This window comes from Buteo buteo, chromosome 3, assembly GCF_964188355.1.
Source record: "Buteo buteo chromosome 3, bButBut1.hap1.1, whole genome shotgun sequence".
Lineage (NCBI taxonomy): Eukaryota > Metazoa > Chordata > Aves > Accipitriformes > Accipitridae > Buteo > Buteo buteo.
In genome coordinates, this window is record NC_134173.1 from 68,903,995 (window position 1) to 68,926,219 (window position 22,225).

Below are 22,225 nucleotides of genomic sequence, written 5' to 3' on the forward strand. Positions count from 1 at the left end.
CTATTTTGACTATACACTCACAAATCCTTGCCAAACACAAAACAGGAGGAAAAAAAAAAGGTCATAGTTGGTGAAATAATGTAAGAAAGTTAATCTGTTAGCAAAGTTAACAGTGTACTGTGTTGGCAGTGTTTTCTGACTGTGGGAAATACATGTTGTCTTACCCAGGAATTCCACCTGACTCGAGTTTGTTTGCGATATCCACGTCCCATGACCAGACGTCAAACTGCCACTTTCGCAGGCCCAGCACTCCACACAGGACTGATCCGGAATGTATCCCTATTCTCATGTCAATGTCATGCTTTGTTCTTGACCTAACATATCTGTTAAAAAAAAAAAAAAAAAGAAAAAAAAAAGAAAAAAGAAAAGATCAGACTCATGAAAGTATATACCACAGTTTTTCATACCTTCTAGGAAAGAATTTTATATAAAATATCATGTCATTTGTTACAAAGAACCACTTAGTCTGTAAAATGAAAAGATAACTTCCTAGGTAGCAAAGTACAGGTAGCGATAAAGTCACTCTAAAAGCCAGGTTATCATCAAGCGCTTAATTGCATGCATGGTTCAGTGGAACATGTTATTCTTCCTAACAGACAGAAAGAGAAAGATAGGGAGAGAAAAGATGTCTGAGTGAAGTGTCTGGACTCACTGAGTCCTTTAGCTTGAAATTATAAAAGAGCATTCAATAAAATTACAAAAACTATTCTCATCAAATCTGGATATACCTTTATATTCTATTGTATTTTTCTGAATAATTTTCAATATTTCAAAAATGTTACTATATTGACGGAAATCTTCCAGTTACTCTTTGTCCAAAGGTGAATTATTTTCAGTAGATTTGGCCAGAACACCATTTGCTCTGTTATGATAATGGTGTGATCCTAAAATCAGTCTCCTTCATTCTGTGTGATGGCAAAGACCATTTCACCTCTCAAAATTAAACACATGCAGGCATATTTGTTAACAGTCTCAGAAGAGGGACTTTGTCCCAGCACTGTTTTCAATTAATATGTCTATTGATTATAAAGGGAAATTTACTGTGTTTAAATAGTATCTTCCTCTTCTGATATGAGACAACATATATTATTCACAGCCACAGGCACCTTGGTAGTGTCTTAGACCTAGGACTGCATCTTCCAAATCGGTATCGAGATACTCCAGCACATCACCATGGGAATTTCACAACTAAAATATTTGAGCTGTATCCATTAGGATAGCAAAGAGAGCGCTTTTCTAGTTGTGCCTGTGTGACAACAATTATTTGCCCCAGAAATACTATTAGAGCTAGTGCTCATTAATATTTGAATAGCATGCTCGGGATAGGAAAAGCGCATTGCTAGTGTTGGTATACAAACAAGGCTGCTGTTTCTCTGTAAAGGGTCCCAGTTCTACGGTCACTGAAGTCAATAGCAGCACAGCAAGATCGCACGACAGAGCAGGCAAAGAATAAACAGCTCTATTTCGCAACTCTGAAGCTAACTGCTGTTGCCTCAGATGCCTCAGTCACGACCTTGACAGACCCTCTTTAGAGGAGAAAAGGGTAAATTGTTTACTGCATTCAATACTTGGCATTTCATTGTTGCAATGGGGCATCAATTCAGTTTATGGGGAAAAAAAATAAAGGCAGAAGAGCTTTTAAATGGAGAGAAACTAGTCATATAAAAATGTGAGGAATTGAAAATAAGCAATTCATCTTTATTTCCCTTTCCTGCATATTCTGAAACTTTGGAGAAAAGCATGCATATGGTAAGTCCCAGTGCAGTTTGCCTACAATAAGATTTGTTCATCATATCAGGAAGCTAACATAATTCAGATATCTAAAAGGAAAAGATTTTTAAAAGTCAGTCATAACATAATAAAAAAGAATCTTTGAGATGGGATTTATCTGCATCGTGATACTCCGAGTTCATAGTTTTCACTTACTTATTAGTTTGCAAGCAAGCGGGCTTGAAGTATCAAAATTAAACAATCACCTGTCTCTGGATGGGACATGGAAACAACTCCTCCACACTGAAGTAGTGCCTTAGATGTTGTGAGAACAGCTAAGAGAAGTAAGAGCACTGCAATTTGTAATGTGTTTTGAAGAATTTTTATAGGTATGCTACAAAAATATCTAAACTAACACTCATCGCTGTCAGAGGAATTATCACACAGCTCCCCAGATGATCATTTCCTCAGCCTGCCTTTTTCTTTTGTTCAGACTAAGATAATTATTTCTCATTTTATGTCTGATTTCCTTATCTTGAAATAAAAAGCTAATTGGATCCAGAGGAATAATTGAGCAAAAAGCTTTTCATTGGAAAAATGCACACAATAAGAAGACCCTAAGTTTAATAACATGGTCTAAAAGTATATATTAATGTAATCTCTCTCTCTACATATCTATACACATTCTTAGACCAACTTAGATTTTAAGTACTGTAGTATTTAATTGCTAGTATTTAACATTGGACAAATACTAGCACTGGGCAATCATCAATGGCATGGAATTTAAGAAGTCCAAAGTGCCGGATGGAGTAACACCAGGTACAAGTCTAAATTGAGAGAGGAATGGCTGGAGACCAGCCCTGCAGAAAGAGATCTGGGGGTGCTGGTCGACAGCAGGTTCACTATGAGTCAGCGGTGTGTCCTGGCATCCGAGAGGGCAAACCCCATCCTGGGGGGCATCAAACACAGCGTAACCAGCCGGTGAAAGGAGGGGATTATCCCAGCGTATTCAGTGTTAGTGCGGCCTCACCTGGAGCACTGTGTGCAGTTCTGGGCCCCACAATTTAAGAAGGATGTGAAGGTCCTTGAATGTGTCCAGAGGAGAGCAACAAAGCTGGTGAAAGGGCTGGAAGGCATGTCCTGTGAAGAGTGGCTAAGGATTTTGGGTTTGTCTGGTTTGGAGAAAGGAGGCTGAGGGATGACCTCATTGCTCTCTACAGCTTCCTGGGGAGGGGAAGGGGAGCAGGAGGTGCTGACCTCTTCTCCCTGGGATCCAGTGGTAGGATGCATGGGAATGGTTCAAAGTTGTAACAGGGGAGGTTTAGACTGGACATTAGGAAGCATTTCTTTACTGAGAGGGTGGACAACACAGGAACAGGCTTCCTAGAGAGGTGGTTGATGCCCTGAGCCTGCCAGTGTCCAAGATGTATTTGGACAATGCCCTTAATAACATACTTTAACTTGGTCAGCCCTGAGTTTGTCAGGCAGTTGGGCCAGATTATAGAATCAGAGAATTATAGAATGGTTTGGGTTGGAATGGACCTTAAAGATCACCTAGTTCCAACCCCCCTGCCATGGGCAGGGACACCTTCCACCAAACCAGGTTGCTCAAAGCCCCATCCAACCTGGCCTTGAACACTTCCAGGGATGGGGCATCCACAGCTTCTCTGGGCAACCTGGTCCAGTGCCTCACCACCCTCACAGTGAAGAATTTCTTCCTTACATCTAATCTAAATCTACCCTCTTCCAGTTTAAAGCCATTACCCCTTGCCCTATCACTGCATGCACTTGTAAAAAGTTTCTCTCCAGCTTTCTTGTAGACCCCCTTTAAGTACTGGAAGGTTGCTGTAAGGTCTCCTTGGAGCCTTCTCTTCTCCAGGCTGAACAACCCCAACTCTCTCAGTCTGTCTTCACAGGAGAGGTGCTCCAGCCCTCTGATCATCTTTGTGGCCCTCCTCTGGACTTGCTTCAACAGGTGCATGTCCTTCTTATGCTGGGGACCCCAGAGCTAAATGCAATAATCCAGGTGGGACTCACCAGAGCAGAATAGAGGGGGAGAATCACCTCCCTCAACCTGCTGGTCATGCTTCTTTTGATGCAGCCCAGGATATGGTTGGCCTTCTGGGCTGCAGGCACATATTGTTGGGTCATGTTGAGATTCTTGTTAACCAACATCCCCCAAGTCTTTCTCCTCAGGGCTGCTCTCAACCCACTCATCGCCCACCCTGTAACTGTGCTTGGGATTGCCCCGACCCATGCGCAGGACCTTGTACTTGGCCTTCTTGTACTTCATGAGGTACTCACGGGCCCACCTCTCAAGACTGTCAAGGTCCCTCTGGATGGCATCCCTTCCCTCCAGTGTGACAACCGCACCACACAGCTTGGTGTCATCGGCAAACTTGCTGAGGGTGCACTCATGCATCCCACTGCCCATGTCACTGACAAATGTTAAACAGTGCCAGTCCCAATACCAACCGCTGAAGAACATCATTTTTCACTGGTTTTCATTTGGACATCAAGCTGTTGACTGCAAATCTTTGAGTGCGGCCATCCAGCCAATTCCTCATCCACCGAGTGGTCCATCCATCAAATGCAGGTCTCTCCAATTTAGAGACAAGGATGTTGTCAAATGCTTTGCACAAGTCCAGATAGATGATGTCAGTTGCTCTTTCCTTATCCACCAACTCTGTAACCCTGTTCTAGAGGGCCACCAAATTTGTCAGGCATAAGTCACCCTTATTGAAGCCATGTTGGCTGTGATCAATCACCTCCTTATTTTCCATGTGCCTTAGCATAGTTTCCAGGAGGATCTGCTCTGTGATCTTGCCAGGCACAGCGGGTGAGACTTACTGGCCTGTAGATGATTGATGTAGATGCCTTGCAATTGAAATATGCTATTCTATTCTATTCTATTCTATTAATTTTAAATACTATAAATTGTAGTCTTGTATTTGTACCCTATATGGGAACTAGCAGACACAGATCTCGTTGGAGAGACCAGGTACAAATGATGGTGCAAGTGAGCAATGCATCCCTCTGTTTCCAGAGTGTTTGCTAAGGATTGCTAGATTTTAACTTTACTTTTGTTATAAAAATGTGGTGATGGCTTCGACATCCTCAATCAGCCACATAGGACTTTCTCATTTCTTCAAAACTTCACATAGCTGTGCTCTCCACACCACCTCCTGCATGACACTGTAGACTCTAATCAATGTCCTATTCTCCTTGCCTTATCTGTTGTCTTTCACAGCCTCCCAGCAACTTCTTCCTGCATGCTGCTCAGGTGATATCTGATCTCAGCTCTTCATCTGCAGTCAGTGCGGATTTGGCGACCTGCCTGCATCCTTCGACTGAGGGTTGTTCTGTTTTTCTGTCTGCTGCAGTGCTGGTGCACCTGCAGGGCCCTATCTTCACATCCTCTTCTTGCTTGCCCTTCACAGCAATGTGCTCTTATGTTGATAGGTAGGAAACTAATTGCATGAGGGGACCTGATTGCATCAAGCCACAGGCAGTCGGAGATATATTTAAACAGGCCCTGTCCAGAACATGAATTGAAGCACAACAGCGATGTAGTCTTGCTCCCATGGCTTTATTTTTTGCAAGGTAAGACTGAGGGAACCTGTTGAGAACCTGTTTGCGGAGACGTTAGTTTTCACTAAACTTTTGTTGTAAAGTTTTAACTTGAATAAAGAGTAAATAGTTGTAGTTTAAAAGTGAGGTGATTGGTTAATATGTAAAAAGCCATGGAATTATTCTTTCTTTTTAAAATTTGGAGTGATGTGGGGTGAAACAGATTTATGAATTATGTAGAGAAGGGGACTTCATCATGGTCAAATCCAATTCCCTAACAGCCAGACCACCACGTACTTCATGAGGTCTTGTTTATCGACTGCTATAAGAAAAAAAGCAATTAAAAACTTTGAAACAACGAACTCTGGATCATCTTCATTATTAGGGTTAGTTCTCATTTATCCAGAAAAAACTTCTCATAAAAAGTAGCGTGTACTAGATACTGAAAAAATGAAGAGTGTTCTTTTTGCATAAGCTCAGGTGTTCCACATCTTTTGCTTCTTCTCTGTCTGAAATTTATTCAACTATCAATGAAGCTTCTAATTAAAAAAAAATGTATTTGCTTCAACTGCTTTACAGGCTCTGCAAATACTTTGACAAAGCGCATGCATGATGCTGCATTATTGATGATCTATAAATCAGGCCCGTTTACCTCTCAAGCTGTCTGATATCTTATCCAGGATGAGGCAACTGTGACTGATGCTGTTCATGCAATTCATCTCATTTCAGTCAAGTCAGTGATAGAAATTTCATTGATTTTAATTGGATCTTGGCATTTCATTCTGGCCAGCATACTTTGATAGGTATTTGATTTCTGTGCTGTTAATCAGAGGCTTTTCTATTTGCATGTAGAAGATAAGCCAAGAGTCAGAAGTCTGCTTTTCAACCTTCTCTGTAGCTGCCAAAAATCTGAATGCCCTGGACTTCACGCCTTGCAAGTTCAGATAGTGACACACTGGCTACATCTGTGCTGACCAGTTCAACTGTGCAAGGTTCTGTCTGTGCTTTGAGATACTTGAAACAGCCCCAGAATGTTTTTCTCCTGGTCAGCTAGCTCTCTCAACCTGTTCCCAGGTTCGATGGTTTGCATGTGACGAAGACTATTTCCAGTAGGCAATTTGAATGCAACTGCCTGGTTTGGAAGCAAAAAGAGTTGAGAAGAATGGAGTTGGCCAGTCTGTGCCAGTTTTTCTTGGTGACAGCTAACATTCCCTTGGGCTGTTTAATTTACCTATCAAGACATAGCCACTATCATCGTCATGCAGATGTAATAGGAAAATCTATGTATTCTGGTTGAAGTAAATAAGGGTCTTAGCTGACCCTGCTTTGAGCAGAATGTTGGACTAGTGATGTCCTGATGTCCTCTCCAAACTGAACTGTCCTATGATCCTAAAATTCAATTACATAGAGAACTTTTTGGTTAGGCATAACAGATTTGTGGAATTTTCCTAAATGAACTCAAATGCTTTGTGTTGCTGACATGAGAGGGTAGTAGGTGAACTGAGGTAAGTGTTCTTTTTGGTGTGACTCTGGGAACCGTGTCATGTTTGTGAAGGAGATGTCCATTATTCTTAAAAACCTAGGTAACAGGATGCACTAAACTACTGAACATTTCGAAGAATACAGTTCAGGTACTATGACTCTTAGGATGTAACACGTTGTAGATGGACTTTACACAGCATTGAATTTACAATTTAAGGTAGATATTATCCCAAAAAGCCAGTTTAATATAGCTCCAGGGTGAGTTTACCTTGGAATTCGAGCTGGATTCCAATGTGAGCAGAAACTATTATCTGGAGAAGTTTCATATCATCAGACTTATCATTAATATAATTGACTTGCTCTGAGTTCAGATGGATACTACAGCAACACGGACAGAGTTAAACCACTGCTGTATTCCTGGTTTTTATGTCTATCTGTTCTGAGAGGCAGGAAACTAATATAGCACAAGGGACTACAAACAATATTATCAGAAGTCTGCTTTTTCATTTGAAAACTATGCTATAAAAAGCTATATAAACATTCCTATGCCATCTTGCCAATATAACTTTGATTGTATTTGGTGGCACATTCAAAGAAAAGAGGTCTCAGAGGTACAGGAACCTATTAATCTCTACCTAGTTCAATTCATATAGTCACCCAACAGCACAAACAGGGAAAGATACAGTGTCCTGACACTCTGTTCATTCACAGTCAGTGGCTGAAATGGACACGTGGAGGTGATGATGTGATCAAGTCCCGGTGTGAAACTTATTACCTCTGTGGCCTGTCTGAAAAGCGCTGGCTGAACTTGTGACTATCTTGCAATGCCCCTTTCCACCACCACACAGAAATGAAGGTAAGCAATAGTTTTTGGTTTTGTGAAGCATTATCCTGACTTCCATGAATCAGGGCTCATTCCATTGTAGGCTGAGTCTTGTACATTATAGAAGAAATAATCTGTGGAAGGAGTCCAGAACTGGATCCATTATATTATTACATAATCATATAATTAAATAATGATTTATTAATCATGGAATATGAAAGCAATTCCTGGCTGCTTCATTGCCTGAGTAAATTCTTTAACAAGCATTGATCACTTCATGATTTTTTTTTAATACCCAACAGATGAAGTTAAAATCAGTTTTTCGTGCTAAAGGCAGGAAACCTGCCAGGTCAGTCAGTGAGATCATCTGAAATCATTGTGGTATTTTGGGGCTTTTTGTGTGTGTGTGTGTGTGTGTGAATTATTTGTTTAGTTTTCTTTTTTCTTCCTCTCTCATAAATTAATGTTAATATTAGTAGTTAATTACAGATTTTTAATGAGGACAAGCTGTTATCTAATTTCCGGAGTTTAGCTTACATTGTATGCTGGGACTATTTTTTCTGTCATAATAATTACTCTTTCAGCTGGTATTTTAGTGGGAAATCATCCAAGAGATGAAAACACTAAGAACTCCTTGATTTTCCAAACAAATATACCAGCAAAAATGTTTGTTTGAATTTCCACAGTTATGTGGATTGTCGTGGGATTTCCATCGTTATACCACATGAATGAGTCTTTGAGGAGCTGGTCCTCACAAATCTCCCTCCCCCCCTCTCTTCCCACTCACAGAGATTTTTGGAATAAGGACATTTGAGAAGGTGGTGGTGCAAGCAGCAGCCTTCAACCCCTGGAGACAGCTCCCGTCAAAGGGACTGTTACACTGTCCACCTTGATACTCTGGGCCACACAGGCTGGTACATTTTACCCACTCGGGCTTATTTGTATTCCAGTAACTTGTGCCTGGTGGAAGTATTTACTCTAGGAAGAAATCCAGTTTTGATCTGAAAACACTGAGGAACAGAAAAGCCATCACTTCTCTTAGTAATACCATCGCCCATTTTTAAATAGTGTTTTCTGCCCATAAAAATTTTTATGTGCTACTACCAGATAACTTCTCAATTGTTTTTTTTTTCTCAGCTAAACAGATCAAGCTTCATAAATCTCTTATTTTAAAAGCACTTCTGCTTCACAAATTATTTTTGTGACTTTTCCCTGCACTCATATAAAAATGTTTAACAAGCTTTTTAAAATGAAGCCACCACACCAAGATTCATGATTCTCATCTTGGTCTTGACATTGACAGACTATGCTCTATAATTTGCACTTTGGAAGTACTCTCTCCTCTTTAAGATTATTTCCTTCACCTCTCTTCACAGTCCTTCCTCTACTTCAACTTTCTTTCATGCTTCCTCTCCTTTCTCCTTTACCACCCTTTCCCTCTGAACTTTCCTCACTATGCTTTATGTAGCTATCCCTCTCCTCACAGCCGTACCCAAAGAATGGAAAACCCAATGAACAAGCATGCTAATCTCTTTCTGGAGCATAATGTGATCTTTAGAAATTATGTCAGTTCAGAATTACTTTTATGTACTGTATCTTTCTCTTATCTATTTTACAACCATTTTAATATATTTGAAGGAACGACTGTCTCACCAGACCTAACTTCATTTTATTGTTAGATCTTAAGCTCATGTTCCACATTTGACTGTCAGCAAATAGATATCCTCATCTTGAATTTTATCACATATCCCATGCATCTGGCACTCCAGCATGGCTTTGGAATTTCACTAACACGTAATGAAAATGCTGATGACTGCTTTCTTCCTACAAATCTTTCCCTCCCCATATAGATTTAAAGATAAAGATAAGATGACTGCTCTTTCTTATAGGTAAGAGCAATTGCAGAGTTAGTTTCTCTGAGTGTTATCTCTGACACCCATTTAGCTTGGGTGATAACTGTTAAAATGAAACTTTATCATCTGATAGCTAAACATTCCATAGTATCTCATTTGTCTCAACTGTCAGTACAGAAAGTCATTAATACAATAAAATTAAATACAGGAAGAGTTATGCTGTATGTGAAAAGATATGAGAGCCAGCTGAATAAATGAAGAGCTTATTCTTTTTATTTTAATTTGCATATCCAACTGCAGCTAAAGAGAGTTTACAGGAGGTTGGGTTTTGCAAGACAGCTGGAGTTAGGACCCTTGCTTATGCACAAATGTGATGGGGCAAAGCTTCCTTGTTTTAGAGTAAACATCAGATTTCATGGAATCTTCCCATGGCTGAAAGTTGTAGTTCAATTGTACTCTATGGTTAAGGGAGCAAAGTACAAGAAGACAGTGTGGAATAACAATAATGATTTTTCTTTTCTAAGTCTGAATGATGGTTTCTCATATCTTGGATCATCTCACTATTAATTTGGACATGAAAATATTTAATTTGTGAAATCCTCAGATGAAGATTAAAAAATTTATAATCATCAAAATGTCATTTCTAGCAGGTTTTAGATCTGAACAAATTCTGCAGTGACCAATATAGTAGAAACTCAGTTTTCTAAAGAAGATTTTTTTTTTCCTTTTAACTGTGAAAGATATCTGCTAATTTAAGTTCTAATTAATAGACTGTAGATAACTCCAAATTCTCTCAGAAATGTGGACTGAAGTATTTGTAATATTCTATGGAAGGATTGGTCCTCCCTGTGAACTATACGAGCACATGTTAAGAAAAGTAACATAAGGCTCCTACACTCTGAACAGAAAAGCCTGGGGACAAAATCATGCTCATTGAATGGCCAGAAATTCAGATACTGGGATTATCAAATAAATTGGAGGCAATCTCAACTGAATTAGCCTGGGATGACCCAAGTTCTAATGGACTTTTGTTTCCCAGCTCCCACTGAATAGAACTGTCATTTAAGATACTAAAAATACAGTACCATTTCTACTGGATTACTGTCTTTGAGACCTGGTTCATAAAAGGGCACCAGGGTGTTAGAGACTTCCACATGTGTAAGGAGATTCAGAGAAATTTACTATCTTAGAAGAAAAATTACTTACAATGGGTTTGCTGCAGATGGTATTACCAAGCAAATGCAAATGATTTGATGTGTGTTTCCAAGAATTTTTAACAATGCTGGTAGATTTTTTTCATTTCTGTGTTCTCTAATTTATGTTTCACTTCCACTGTGGGGATTCCAGAAGCAAAATGTTGATTACTTTGTGCAACATTTAGTCTGTGACAATTGAATCCAACCTTCTTAGAGATCATTGTTACATAATCATTATTCAGTTACATTTTCTATGAATTATTTTTTGTCAAATTCTTTCTCAGTTAAGATCTCAGTAAAGTAGCTGCAGTATGCATTAACTGTCTGCTGTATGTAATGAGACATGCTCAGATTAAAGGGGCAAAACAGTCTGGAAAACAAGCAGACAAAGAGACTGGACAGCAAAACATCCATGGAAAGAGGAGAGTGCTGGGGTTAGGCAACACTGTTCTAGGGAAGACAGCAACAGAAGAAGGATTTCGAGAAGGGGAACTCAGCAACATTTATATAGAGGATAAAAAAGATGGAGAAAACCTCTCTTAGCGCATCAGATGTCAGCCACTGTCATGGTAAACCATTGGACTAGCTCTATAATGGACTGCTGAAACATTATTATTAATCCTAACTGCATCAAAATACAATAACTATCAGCAACACAACTATATTTACATGATGGGACACATCCCTTAAGTATAACACTTCCAGCACTTGTGGATTTAAGCACCAACCTAATTTAAGAAGTAAAATTTGCTCATCTGGCAAATCTTAGTGCTTACGAGTTTGTCTGTGAGCTACTTTCCAAGCTATAGTATTACCACAGCTGTCTACTTAGTGTTTATATTGTTGTTTTATTTTATTGAAGAGTTTATAGGAAGCAATTCAGTCTCATCCTTCTCAACCTCCTCTTAAAAGTGACAACAGTACCAAGTGAGAACTGTTAAGAACCGTGAAACCTATCACTTGCAATGCACACAGAGCTATTGTGTTACATGTTCTGAAGCAGCACAGGTTAATAAAATGCATTTAGTGTCCATTCCCACTCATTATATGGATTGAAAAAGTCCTGCCCTTTTCACAGTGATAATCCTGAGGTCTCTGAACCACCATAGGAATTACTTGTCTAGTAATAGCATTCTCAGATAAGAAGTTCAGGACACTGTCAGAAATAATGAAACAAGAAGAAGGAGAAAAAAGCATTACCTGATAGTTTTGATCATGCTGAGCCCCATTTCAACACAGCAGTGTGCATGGTCCTGGCGAGGTTCTGGGAGCCCTGACACACAGTAGTAACAGTCCCCCAGGATCTTTATTCTGAGACAATGATGTTCCTATATGTAAAAGTATCAAAGAGAAAGAAAAGATTTGGAGTTATTTTTTCATAATTTTAAGGTGAATGTTAAAGTGGTTAAAAAATGTACTCAAAAAATAAACAAACAAACAAACTTGTTGCTGGATGCTTCCTGCTTGTGATTAGTACCATCTTGGTTTATTTCATTTTTGAAATAAAATACCTTTACATTTTCAGTAAAAAAGGATATAGTGATTTTTGTGTCATGTTAGTCAGCGATGTCCTTGCTGATGGTGAGAAGGGTTTCATCAGAGTTAAGCTGGAAGCTAGGCCAAGGATTCCGAAACGCCAGCTGAGATAATGAATAACCCATTTTAGACTATATTTCTCCAGGGCATCCTTTCTGCCCCTTCTTTACACCAGAAATAAATGAAAAACCTCTTTCTCCAACTGATAATCCTTTCCCACCTAAAGTCTCCACTGTCACACTCAAGCTTTCCCAACAGCTATGGGATCTGATCAAGTATCTGCATGCCAAGGATATCAAAGAAGGTGTCTTGCATTAGAGTTGTACTGTGGAGAAATGACGTTTATTTGGCATCCAGCTAGAGACATCCTTTACCCTAGGAGCAAATACTGTATTTAATTTCTTAAATACATGGTAGCAGTATCCTTATATATTGAAACAGCATATTACTGTGTGATTGGATCATTATTTTAGCAGATCCTTTTCTAGTGAGCAGAAATACCTGTGATGCTGAAACTTTTGCAGTTCCCAGACAAGCAAAACAAGTAAGCCCAAGGTTAGCTGTAAACTTGCCCAACGTATTCTGCTGGCTTGGGACTCACGAGAGACAATCAATGCACAGGAACAGAGACCATAATAATTTGAGGACAGAGTTGCAAGTGTCTAGAGGCAGGTAGTAAGTTGAGTCAGGGAAGTGTTTGAAATAATAAGTGCAGTATTAGCACTCTATCAATAAAGGCTCCAATGACAGAACATTAAAATGAAGACCAGTCATTACTGGGGAATAGGATAATGATTTGTAAAACTAGTTCATTAGATGATAGCAAAATTTGCCCTGTGGTATTTATTTCAGCTTTTCTCTTCTCTTTCTCTCTGGCAACCTGTGGTGGAGGCTGCACTAATCAAAGGAGCAGGGATACACTAAAGCCACTGGGGAAGAGACAACTTTAAGTAGGATATAAGTACAAATGTGAACGCTGACTGTGCCTCAGGAATTGAGTACTGGCCAAATGAATGGGACTCCAGGTTATTATTCAAGATTTTGCCTAGGAAGAATGAAGCTTTGTAGTCAACCTCAGACAAGTCTTTACAAATCCTAGAGCGGCACAGGGAACATACACACTTGTTCCCGAAGCTTTTGCAGAAGTCAGCTGAAGCTTTAAGCATGCCAGCGAGGGTAAAATCTGCTCTGGGCACAGGGCCAAAGTAAGCTGATTCACCCTGAAATCTCCTTAAACCATCAGTAGGAGCTGACTGTGTTTGAAGCTTTGGCTAAGTCTTTGGCTAATACCATTGCTGGCTCTCAGAGTGCAAGGCCTAGCTGCCCAAGTTTCACAAGGAAATTCAAGCCTCAAGTCAGGCTTCTAAAATGTCAAAATTCATATGTAACAATCCTCTTTCCTTGTCCCCTTCTCTTCAATCCCTCTGCGGACCCACAGAAGCAAACATTAGGTGTTTTTCATATGGTTGCAGCTGAAATTGTACATCCTAAAATCCACCAAAACATTAATTTTTTACATGTTTCCTCCTCAATGGAAAGAATTAAAGATTCAATTATACAGAACTCTACACCTAATTTTTTTTTCTATAGGTGAAACTATGAAACATTAATCAAGAAGTAGCAAAAACTCAATGGCATGAATCAGTGCATGTCAAACTGTTAGTCAGCTTCCCTAAGCTTCTCTCTGTGTTCCCTGGTTAGACAAAATGCAGAGATAAAGATATTGTAAAACACAGATTCTAAAGTTCTTTGGCTTTTCCAATAGTGCCATTCAATGGATTCATCTTCTAACTGACATTTGCTTTTACATCTACAAAGTAAAAGGAGCATTTATAACATTATATCAGTTTGACTGAGGTGGAGTAAAGGAAAAGGCAGCACTTTTAACTCCATTCAGATCCACTACAAACACATTACAACTGATAATCTTATAGTACAATAGAGAAAAAAAAAAGGAAAACCAGTCAATTTCCAGGAAAAGACAGACAAATGTCAAGTAATATCATATTTTAGTATTATAATCACATTTTTACATGTAACATTTGTCATAGATTCTTGCACCTGTAGTACCTGCCTATCTGATGATGTGGGAATCCCCTATTAAGTGAGCATCTAATTCAGCACAGATAAAGTAGTCTGCAGCAGAAAAAAACTCAGCTGTTTGGTTCTTAATGATTCATTATGACTGGCTGAAGTGCTTATTCCATTAAAGACAGATGAGACCTCTGTCACCTGGCTGCATGTTTCCTTATTTGCCAAAAATCAGAACAAGACAGACCGCTCCAAAAAGATGTGATTTTTATAAGAACAAGAAAGAAGAATCTTAATGCATAACAAGACCTGCTAATGAGGGTTTGGTGTATGCAAATATGAGTGCATGTGTGTGACACAGAAAATCCATTCAGCTGCAAACAAATGTATGCTTTTTCTTGTCATGATACGTCACCTGTACACTCATTTGCCAAAGCTCAGGAAGTCATCTACAGAGTGAGATATCCAAACAGAAACTACATCTATGTGTCCATACGTCAGCCAGCAGTCAAGGCTGCTGTTACAGTCAAAAGAGAGCCAGGCAATGCAGCCAGTGAAGCCTAGGGACTGATTCAGTTCACAGTTAAAGCAGTTGGCTGGGCTTCAGCTCAGTTGTCTACGCATAAGCTTATGGTGCATTGGTAAGACCCCTGGGTATGTGAGGCACCCCCACAGGACTAACAGACATAACATAAGACATATGTCCCTCTGGAGCGACACAAGGACCAGGCGGGGTGTCTCTATTGGCACAAGAAGCCACAAGGAGCACTTAAATGACTCTTTGTCTTCCTTATTTTTCCTGTTGGTCAAATCATTATGACTGTTAAGCAGGAACTGTGTTGCAGTCTGACTATATTGTCCTTACCCTTTTTATTCTTCCCTTATTATTCCCATCATACCTATTTCAAAAGTAAACTGTGGATTTTTTATCACTGGAAATGTTTCACCCAGAAGAAGATAATTCAACAACTGCCAGGAAGGACAGAGGGCTAATGGTATCTGCCTTTGGCAGAGGAGGACTCTGTGGTCTCCTGAGATTCCTTCTGATAACTCTGCAGTTTAATCACATCTACAGTTTAGACTCAATGCTTTGTCAGGCTGGTTGTATAACGTCATATAATTATGTAAGTACATTAAGGTTAGATTCATGGCTAATGTGGGTAGCCATGCTGTAGTCGTAAATAGGAGACTGAGTTTTGTAAGGGTCTACCTACTTTTCAGAGATATAAAATGATAATAATAACATTCAAGATTTTGCTCATACTCTGGAGCTCAAGACCACTTCATAAAACCATCTCACTGCAATGGTATCTAAGAGTTGCAAGTTGATATTAAATGAAAATTAATGAAAAATATAAACATCTATGAAGAAACTGTAAAATTAGTAAATTACTTAAAGAGAAAATGGCTGTATAGGAACTCCGATGCAGCAAATATTACACTACAGTGTTAAATCCTTACACTGTTGTGAGGCTATTAAGATCTTTTTTTTATTCTATTCCCCTTCCCCTTCCCATAAGCAATTCCAGAAGTTGTCCTTGGGCTTGTAAATGACAGCTGATATTATACAGACATTCACATCAGTATCCATCAGCCTCACATCCTTCCCCATACTCACTCATTAATGACATTTACTGAAGGTATCAGGTAATTTCTCAGCATGTCACAGATACAGGCTTTTTTCCCCCTTATTTGCAGCTTCTCATTTGCTACAAGTGAAAGATTAAGGGGCCTGATTCTGCCAAGATCAATTGAAATTAGTAGAAATTTTGCCTGGGGATATTGAGCAGACTCAAACACTCAATTATTAAAAATAATTCTAGATTAATTCAGTGGCAATTGATAAGAAATCTTTTTCCAAATCACCTTAATCCAGAGCAAAAGAAAATATACAGATTTTTTTATAAATAATTACCTCATAAGTGTGAATGATTTATGTTTAAGTTTATTAAATACACCCTTAGTGACTGGAAAGGAAGCAAAGCAAATTGGCATAAAGTGGAGCTGGAGAAATGAGTTACTCAAATATCAAGTTACTGAAAGACACAGTCAGAAACTCCATTAATATTTCTTGTTTCCTTGGGCTAAATTTCTGATGAGGGGAAAAAAGTGATTGCGTTTTATAAGTTACACGACTTTTTCAATTCTGCCTGTGGTGAATTAATCACTTCACCTATTTTTGAAGGGAATCCCGTAGGCTAGCGAACAGCCCACAAAAAAGTCCACATCCGCAATTTTTATAATTTCAAGCTAAAAATTTAGAACATTGTGGATGAGAAATTACTGAGGCTGAACTGCAGAACAAAGAAATCACAGACGTAAATCTCCTTTTAAAAAGAGGCCAGAGTGGGAGGAGGCAGGGACTTGGCCTTTGTGTACAATAGCTCAGTTCCCGAAACATTTGCCAAAGGTATAGGAAACCTAGATAAAAGGCCTTTCTCAGCATGATTGGGGTCTAGGCCAAAGCTCTTAATCAGCAGGCTGTTTTGGGGTGGGTTGGGGAGAGAAGTCCATCCAAATTCCTCCTATTGCAGCTCTGTCACTTTGGAAAACAGAGCCTGGACCTTGGCAGAGCCAGATGGAGGGAAGTTCTTGAGTCTGGGGATGAAGGCAAAAAGGAGGACCAGGTTTGGGTCACGCTTGCAAGGCCTGTTTCTATTTTTTACACACATAAAGGAAAAAATGTGGCAATCTTTCATCCTCTGCCTGGACCAGGGAATACTTAAACATAGCCTTATATTGAATTCTTTTTACATAGTTTAACAGAGCATGTAAGGAATGCTTTCTTTTTTTAGAACAGCCTATAGCAGGGTGGTTTCCAGGCTGACGGAAAAGATGGGTTTGGGGTCTCTCATGCTGCAGAAGGAACTGAGGCATATTCCTGATTATCTAATATATTATCGACACTTCTGCCTCTTGCCACACTGTGGAAGAAAAACAGCTGTGGCTGTTGTGTCTGATGAGCAACCATCCTTGCCAGCTAGTGTTAATTAGTAGATTATGGCATAAGTGTTTTTAGGCACAGAAATCCTGGTTAGAAAGATTCAAGGTGTGTTTCCTTCCTGCTAAGGCAGGAGCAATTCTGCGTGGAAATTCTGCCCCTTAGGAATTTCTAGGACTGCAGATACATAAAGGGTGAGGTGGACATTTCTCAAGAATATACTTGTGAAGCTTAAATTTCATTCAAATCCCAATTTAGTAAACAAAGTGGGTGGGGGTTTTTTTTAGGTTTGGATTTACCTAACTCTTAGTTCCTAAATCACCAAGAAATTTTGAAACTGAAATTTTATCTAATCTGTCATTTTCATCTGATTTTTTTCATAAAATGCCTGTAGACTATTACTTCTAAAAGTGTTTTGTGGACTGCGGTTTTATTTGACAGTTCAGGTCTTCTGATGATTTACTGGGCTCTTTAGCATCTGAAGTACTATAACTTTAGTAAGAACTTTGTTTAATAATGTTGTTTATTCACTAGTATTAGACAATTAATTATTGACATTGGTGAGGAGGGAAAACACCCTCGAATTAAGCACTGCAAAAAAAGCATTCACTCCTTTCCATTACTATAAATTCATACAATGTTTTTATAATTAACTAAATATCACATATGTACACTCATAATCCAGTTAACTCTGCTTCTTAATACAGTACCCCAAACATACACATGAACAAATTCACACTTTTATTTACTGGCATATATGTTTAAACAGACAGGGGGGTTTAAGGAGTCTCTAGAGTCCTGCAGGTTATATGTTTGAAGAACATTTCACAAAAGAGCAAAGCACTGCCAGCTCAGAGGTTAAATGTGGCCGGGAAAAGAAAAGCACTGCAACAGGAGTGTCTTTATTGAGGAGGCAAAAGAGCCTTTAATGTCCTCCACTCTTCCCTCTGATACTGGGTGGTGCAGGTGTTGTACCGTGACTATATGATGATGCATTCTTGTGGAGCCTGCTCATTAGGCTGGTTTCCACCCCTGGAAACACTAGTCACAAGTAAGACTGGTAATACACTGTTGAAGGAATTTTTGACAGGTTGTCTGCAGTCTCCCAAGAGAGAATTTAACCAAGGTTAAAGGAAAAGACCACCTCTCTTAGGAAAAAAAATAAATCATCTGTTCTTTAATGAGCAAAAGCAACCTGTGATTCACATTACATAAATAACTCTCATGCTGACACCAAGCTAGTGACATAAAGAAAAAAAGGCTCATAGTAAAGTGTGAATATTCCATTCAGGATCTACAGTTCCTCTGAGTAAGAAGCACTGTTATTCTGGTTTATTGTATGAAAGCTGATGAGACTGTAAAGAGATGAAGTGTCTTACAGGCCAGTCATTTTATTCTTCTATGAAACCCATGGATTTTAATCTTTCAGGGGGAGATTTCTGTTTCAGCATCAATGCTTCATGATAAGGATGGGTCCAAACTCAAATCTAAGAGTTTCTGTGTGTTCATCTTTGTGTTATGTGTCTAAACCAAAATATCATGGCTTGATTTTATCTTTAGGTCTCAGTGATGCTGGACTACATCTCAGCTGCTGTTGTGACAAAGCTTACAGATGTCTGTTTAGGGTTTTACTCTTTTTCACATCTGAAACTGAATCTACACACAGTGTAGATACATTCAGAAATATGACAGTTTAAATCATAGTATCAGCTGACATCTAGCACTGCAGAGATGGCAGAGCAAAAACAAACATAAAAAATAACTAACATTTCATCAAAGCAGCACCTTTTTTAGGCTTAAGTATCTTACCAAATGTCATCTTATTTCCCTTCTCTGCTCAAAATTTCTGCCTGAGGAAAACATTAATGTTAATTAAGTTTCTGTTAAGGCCTCTCAGTAGATGAATACATAGGGAAATCTTTCCTCAGTTCTGTTTTATGCCAGCTTATTTTTCTTCCTTTCTAACTGTTGCTTTTCTCTTTAATAACTATAAATCTCTTACAAATATCATAGAGTGATTAGAAAGGGGAAAAAAGCTGTATATAACTATTACATTTCTTTCTTACAAGAAATATTGAACTGAGTTCTAATTCTTATTTAAATTGTTCTGTGGTAATGATACAGATATTATGGAGTTTGTTGTTATTAATTATATGCATCAACATATGTCATAATACTTCCTGTAACTTACTGAAGATTTAAAAAAATCTCAGAGCTCTCATTGCTTCTGCATTGCACAAGAAAAAGGAAGGCTGAATAAGAGAAACAAGAAACTAAGCTAAATGACATTCTTTAGTAAGCTGTGAAATAGTGTCCTCTTTAATATTATATGATTTATATAAGAAGATAGACCAGATCAAACAATCCTTTATATGAGATTATAAAATACTACTTTTATTTAGAAGAAAATAAGGATTTAGAAGGATTTTCCTTAAAATCTAAAGAAACTGCCTCAAGCATTTTGCAATTGACTTCTTTGCTTTGATGACAATTCTTAGCAAAACCCGAGTTTGAGTAACAATGTCTATTTTAAAGAGTTACGATAAGTCTAGTTAAGTTAAGAACCAGTTAAGTGATAGATTTGAAATCTAGATGTGAATGTGTAATCCTCCTTAGTGGAAGATACTTCTAGGGGGGTATTGTCAAGGATTTACAGGCAAGTATGAAACCATTGCTAATAACATTTGCAAAAGGAATAAGACTGGTAGAATGATCAATACCATGCAGGCATGATGGTCATAACAAGACAGCAAGACCATAAAAAAACAAAATAATATGTTTCAGTACCACAGTGTCATCATTGTATGTTCAGAAATATGTGATCTTTGGACAGTGATCAGGGAAAGAGAGAATAAGAGGAATGGTGATGATCTGCCTCTACCACACTAGTGGAAGTTATTCCAGGAACACTACTTTGAGTACTAGTATCTATGCCTTAAAAGAGATTCTGAAAAATTGGAGACGGTCCACAAAACTAGTCCCCAAAATTATTCAAAGAAATAGATCTTACAGAGAAAAAGCCTCACAATGAGCTTGGTCTGTTTCTTTTATCAAAAGGAAACCTGAAAAACAGCTTGATCACAGCACACAGATGTATTCCAGAGAAAATCAGTGGCTACAAGATGGTTCTTTTGTGTAGGAAAAATAGGTCATAGCAAGAATTGACGGATGTAATTCCAAGTCAGAAAAAATCAGATGAGAAACAAGCCATACTGAATTAACAGTGAGAGTGTTAAGGCACTGGAATAGACTCCCAAGATACACAAGTATTACTCCATCTCCTGGGACCTTCAGATAAACATCAGTCATTTTTCCAAAAGATACACCTTTGTCAGGTGTGAAAGCTTCATACAATATCAGTTGGGCAGATTGATAGGTCCATGTAAATCAAAAGCCCTTAAAATTTGGGTCATGGACCAGTCAGTATCCTCTTGCAAAATTTTCCAAAGGCAAAGGTTAAAAGTTCAATACAAGAATTAAGCCCTTATATTTTAGGCAGCTGGCCCCTCCGTAAGAATCCAGAACACTGAGTGAGGAGTCTTGGTTTCCTACAAAGTGCAGAGGGAGGATTCCTCTTCTTGGGTTGGACAGAAATGCCAAAAGCCACATAGAGTTCTGTTCCTCTCTAGAGCTGTTGGGCATCTCTATTGTCAGGACATCAGGCAGGTATGATGACATCCAAGTCTCAGAATCCGCAAACAAGGAACACAATCAAAATTACTTTCTTTTTAATAAATTTTAATTAGTTATGGTTAGATCACTCTAATCCTTGTAGTCAAATCTGTTCAATTTCTGCAGTGATTCTTCCCTGTGTCTTCCACCTTTCAAAGGACTGATCTAGACAACTGGATTAGTCTAGTCAATGATGTGTAGAAGAGAAAAGCAAATACACAGACTAGGAAAGAAAATGCATGAAGGAGCCTAAAGTTGTGAATTTAGTGGCTGGGACATTCACTTGAGAGGTGACTGTCCTGATGATGAAGTTTTGCAGACAGAGAAGTTCTTTCATCCCAAACTCTGCAAATTTCAGGGTAAGAAATTCTTGGCTATGTTAGACAAACTGGTATATTTATTACTGTTTCTTTAAAATAAAGTCACCTACATTTTTGGTATTCCCACTCCTATGTGGGCACATTCAATGTTCTCCATAAAGATGTATGAGTTTAGGACTGTGACAGAAAGATTTCTAGAAGGTTTAAGTAGGAGATATATGACAAACCACAGAGAAGGGGGAAATCTCTGGGCATTTAAAGAAGCAAAATTTTCAGTTCCTATAAAATATTAACATCAAGCAGGGAAGTGCCTTCAGGGTTAAATGGCAAGTGAGGGAGGATTGTCTGGATTACACTTTTAGGTGTAAATGCCTTCCTTGTTCTTAATTCTTTTATTGGATCTAGTCCTTCTATACAAATCTCTGTTGCTTAAATATAGTTTATGGAATAATTAGAAAATATCATTAATGATAATGAAAGAAGAAAGCAGACATTGCTCCTATAAGCTTTCTAAAAGACAGAACTGAGGTAACTTCTTTCATCCTGCTTGGTTTTTAATGTAGATCAGAGTTGATGAGGGTTTTTTGTTTGCAAAACAAATACTGTAGATTGCATTTACCAGTTTGCCAGTGTCCAGGCTGTGGTTTATGGCATCACTCCGTACATGAGAAAACACATTGCTATTTGAGATAAAAGTAGCTGACTCAAAAGAACTTTGAATAATTACAGAAGTCTTGCCTTTCTTGGCTTAAATTTGCAAGCTAGGAGACAACACCAAGGGCCTTACTGATGCAACACATACACACATACCCCATACACCTGAACCAAAAATATGTAAAAATTAGTGCGGGATGTAGATGTGTACAGTACAGCAAGTCACTCTAGGCTCCCTTTATAGTAAAAAGAGAGCATGGTCAACGATATTCAGAATGTAATTCCTGTTTTTCCATAGTAGGTGCCTACATTTAGTTGAATAATTTATAAGCTAAACTCCATTAAACGTATGTTATTGCCTATGCTAGTAGCCTTATTATCCAGCTCAGATGTTAACACCTAAAGATAGTCACATGAAACAAATCTTTGACCAAAGA

The 22,225-nt window shown here is 38.6% G+C and overlaps 1 protein-coding gene across 1 annotated transcript in view; it reads right to left on the minus strand.

The window, feature by feature from the left end:
• ADCY8 (adenylate cyclase 8) overlaps positions 1-22,225 on the minus strand; it is a 131,509-nt gene that overhangs the window by 53,093 nt on the left and 56,191 nt on the right. Inside the window, 2 exon segments of the mRNA XM_075023966.1 lie at positions 165-323; positions 11,835-11,962. Coding sequence (XP_074880067.1) covers positions 165-323; positions 11,835-11,962 — 287 coding nt within the window.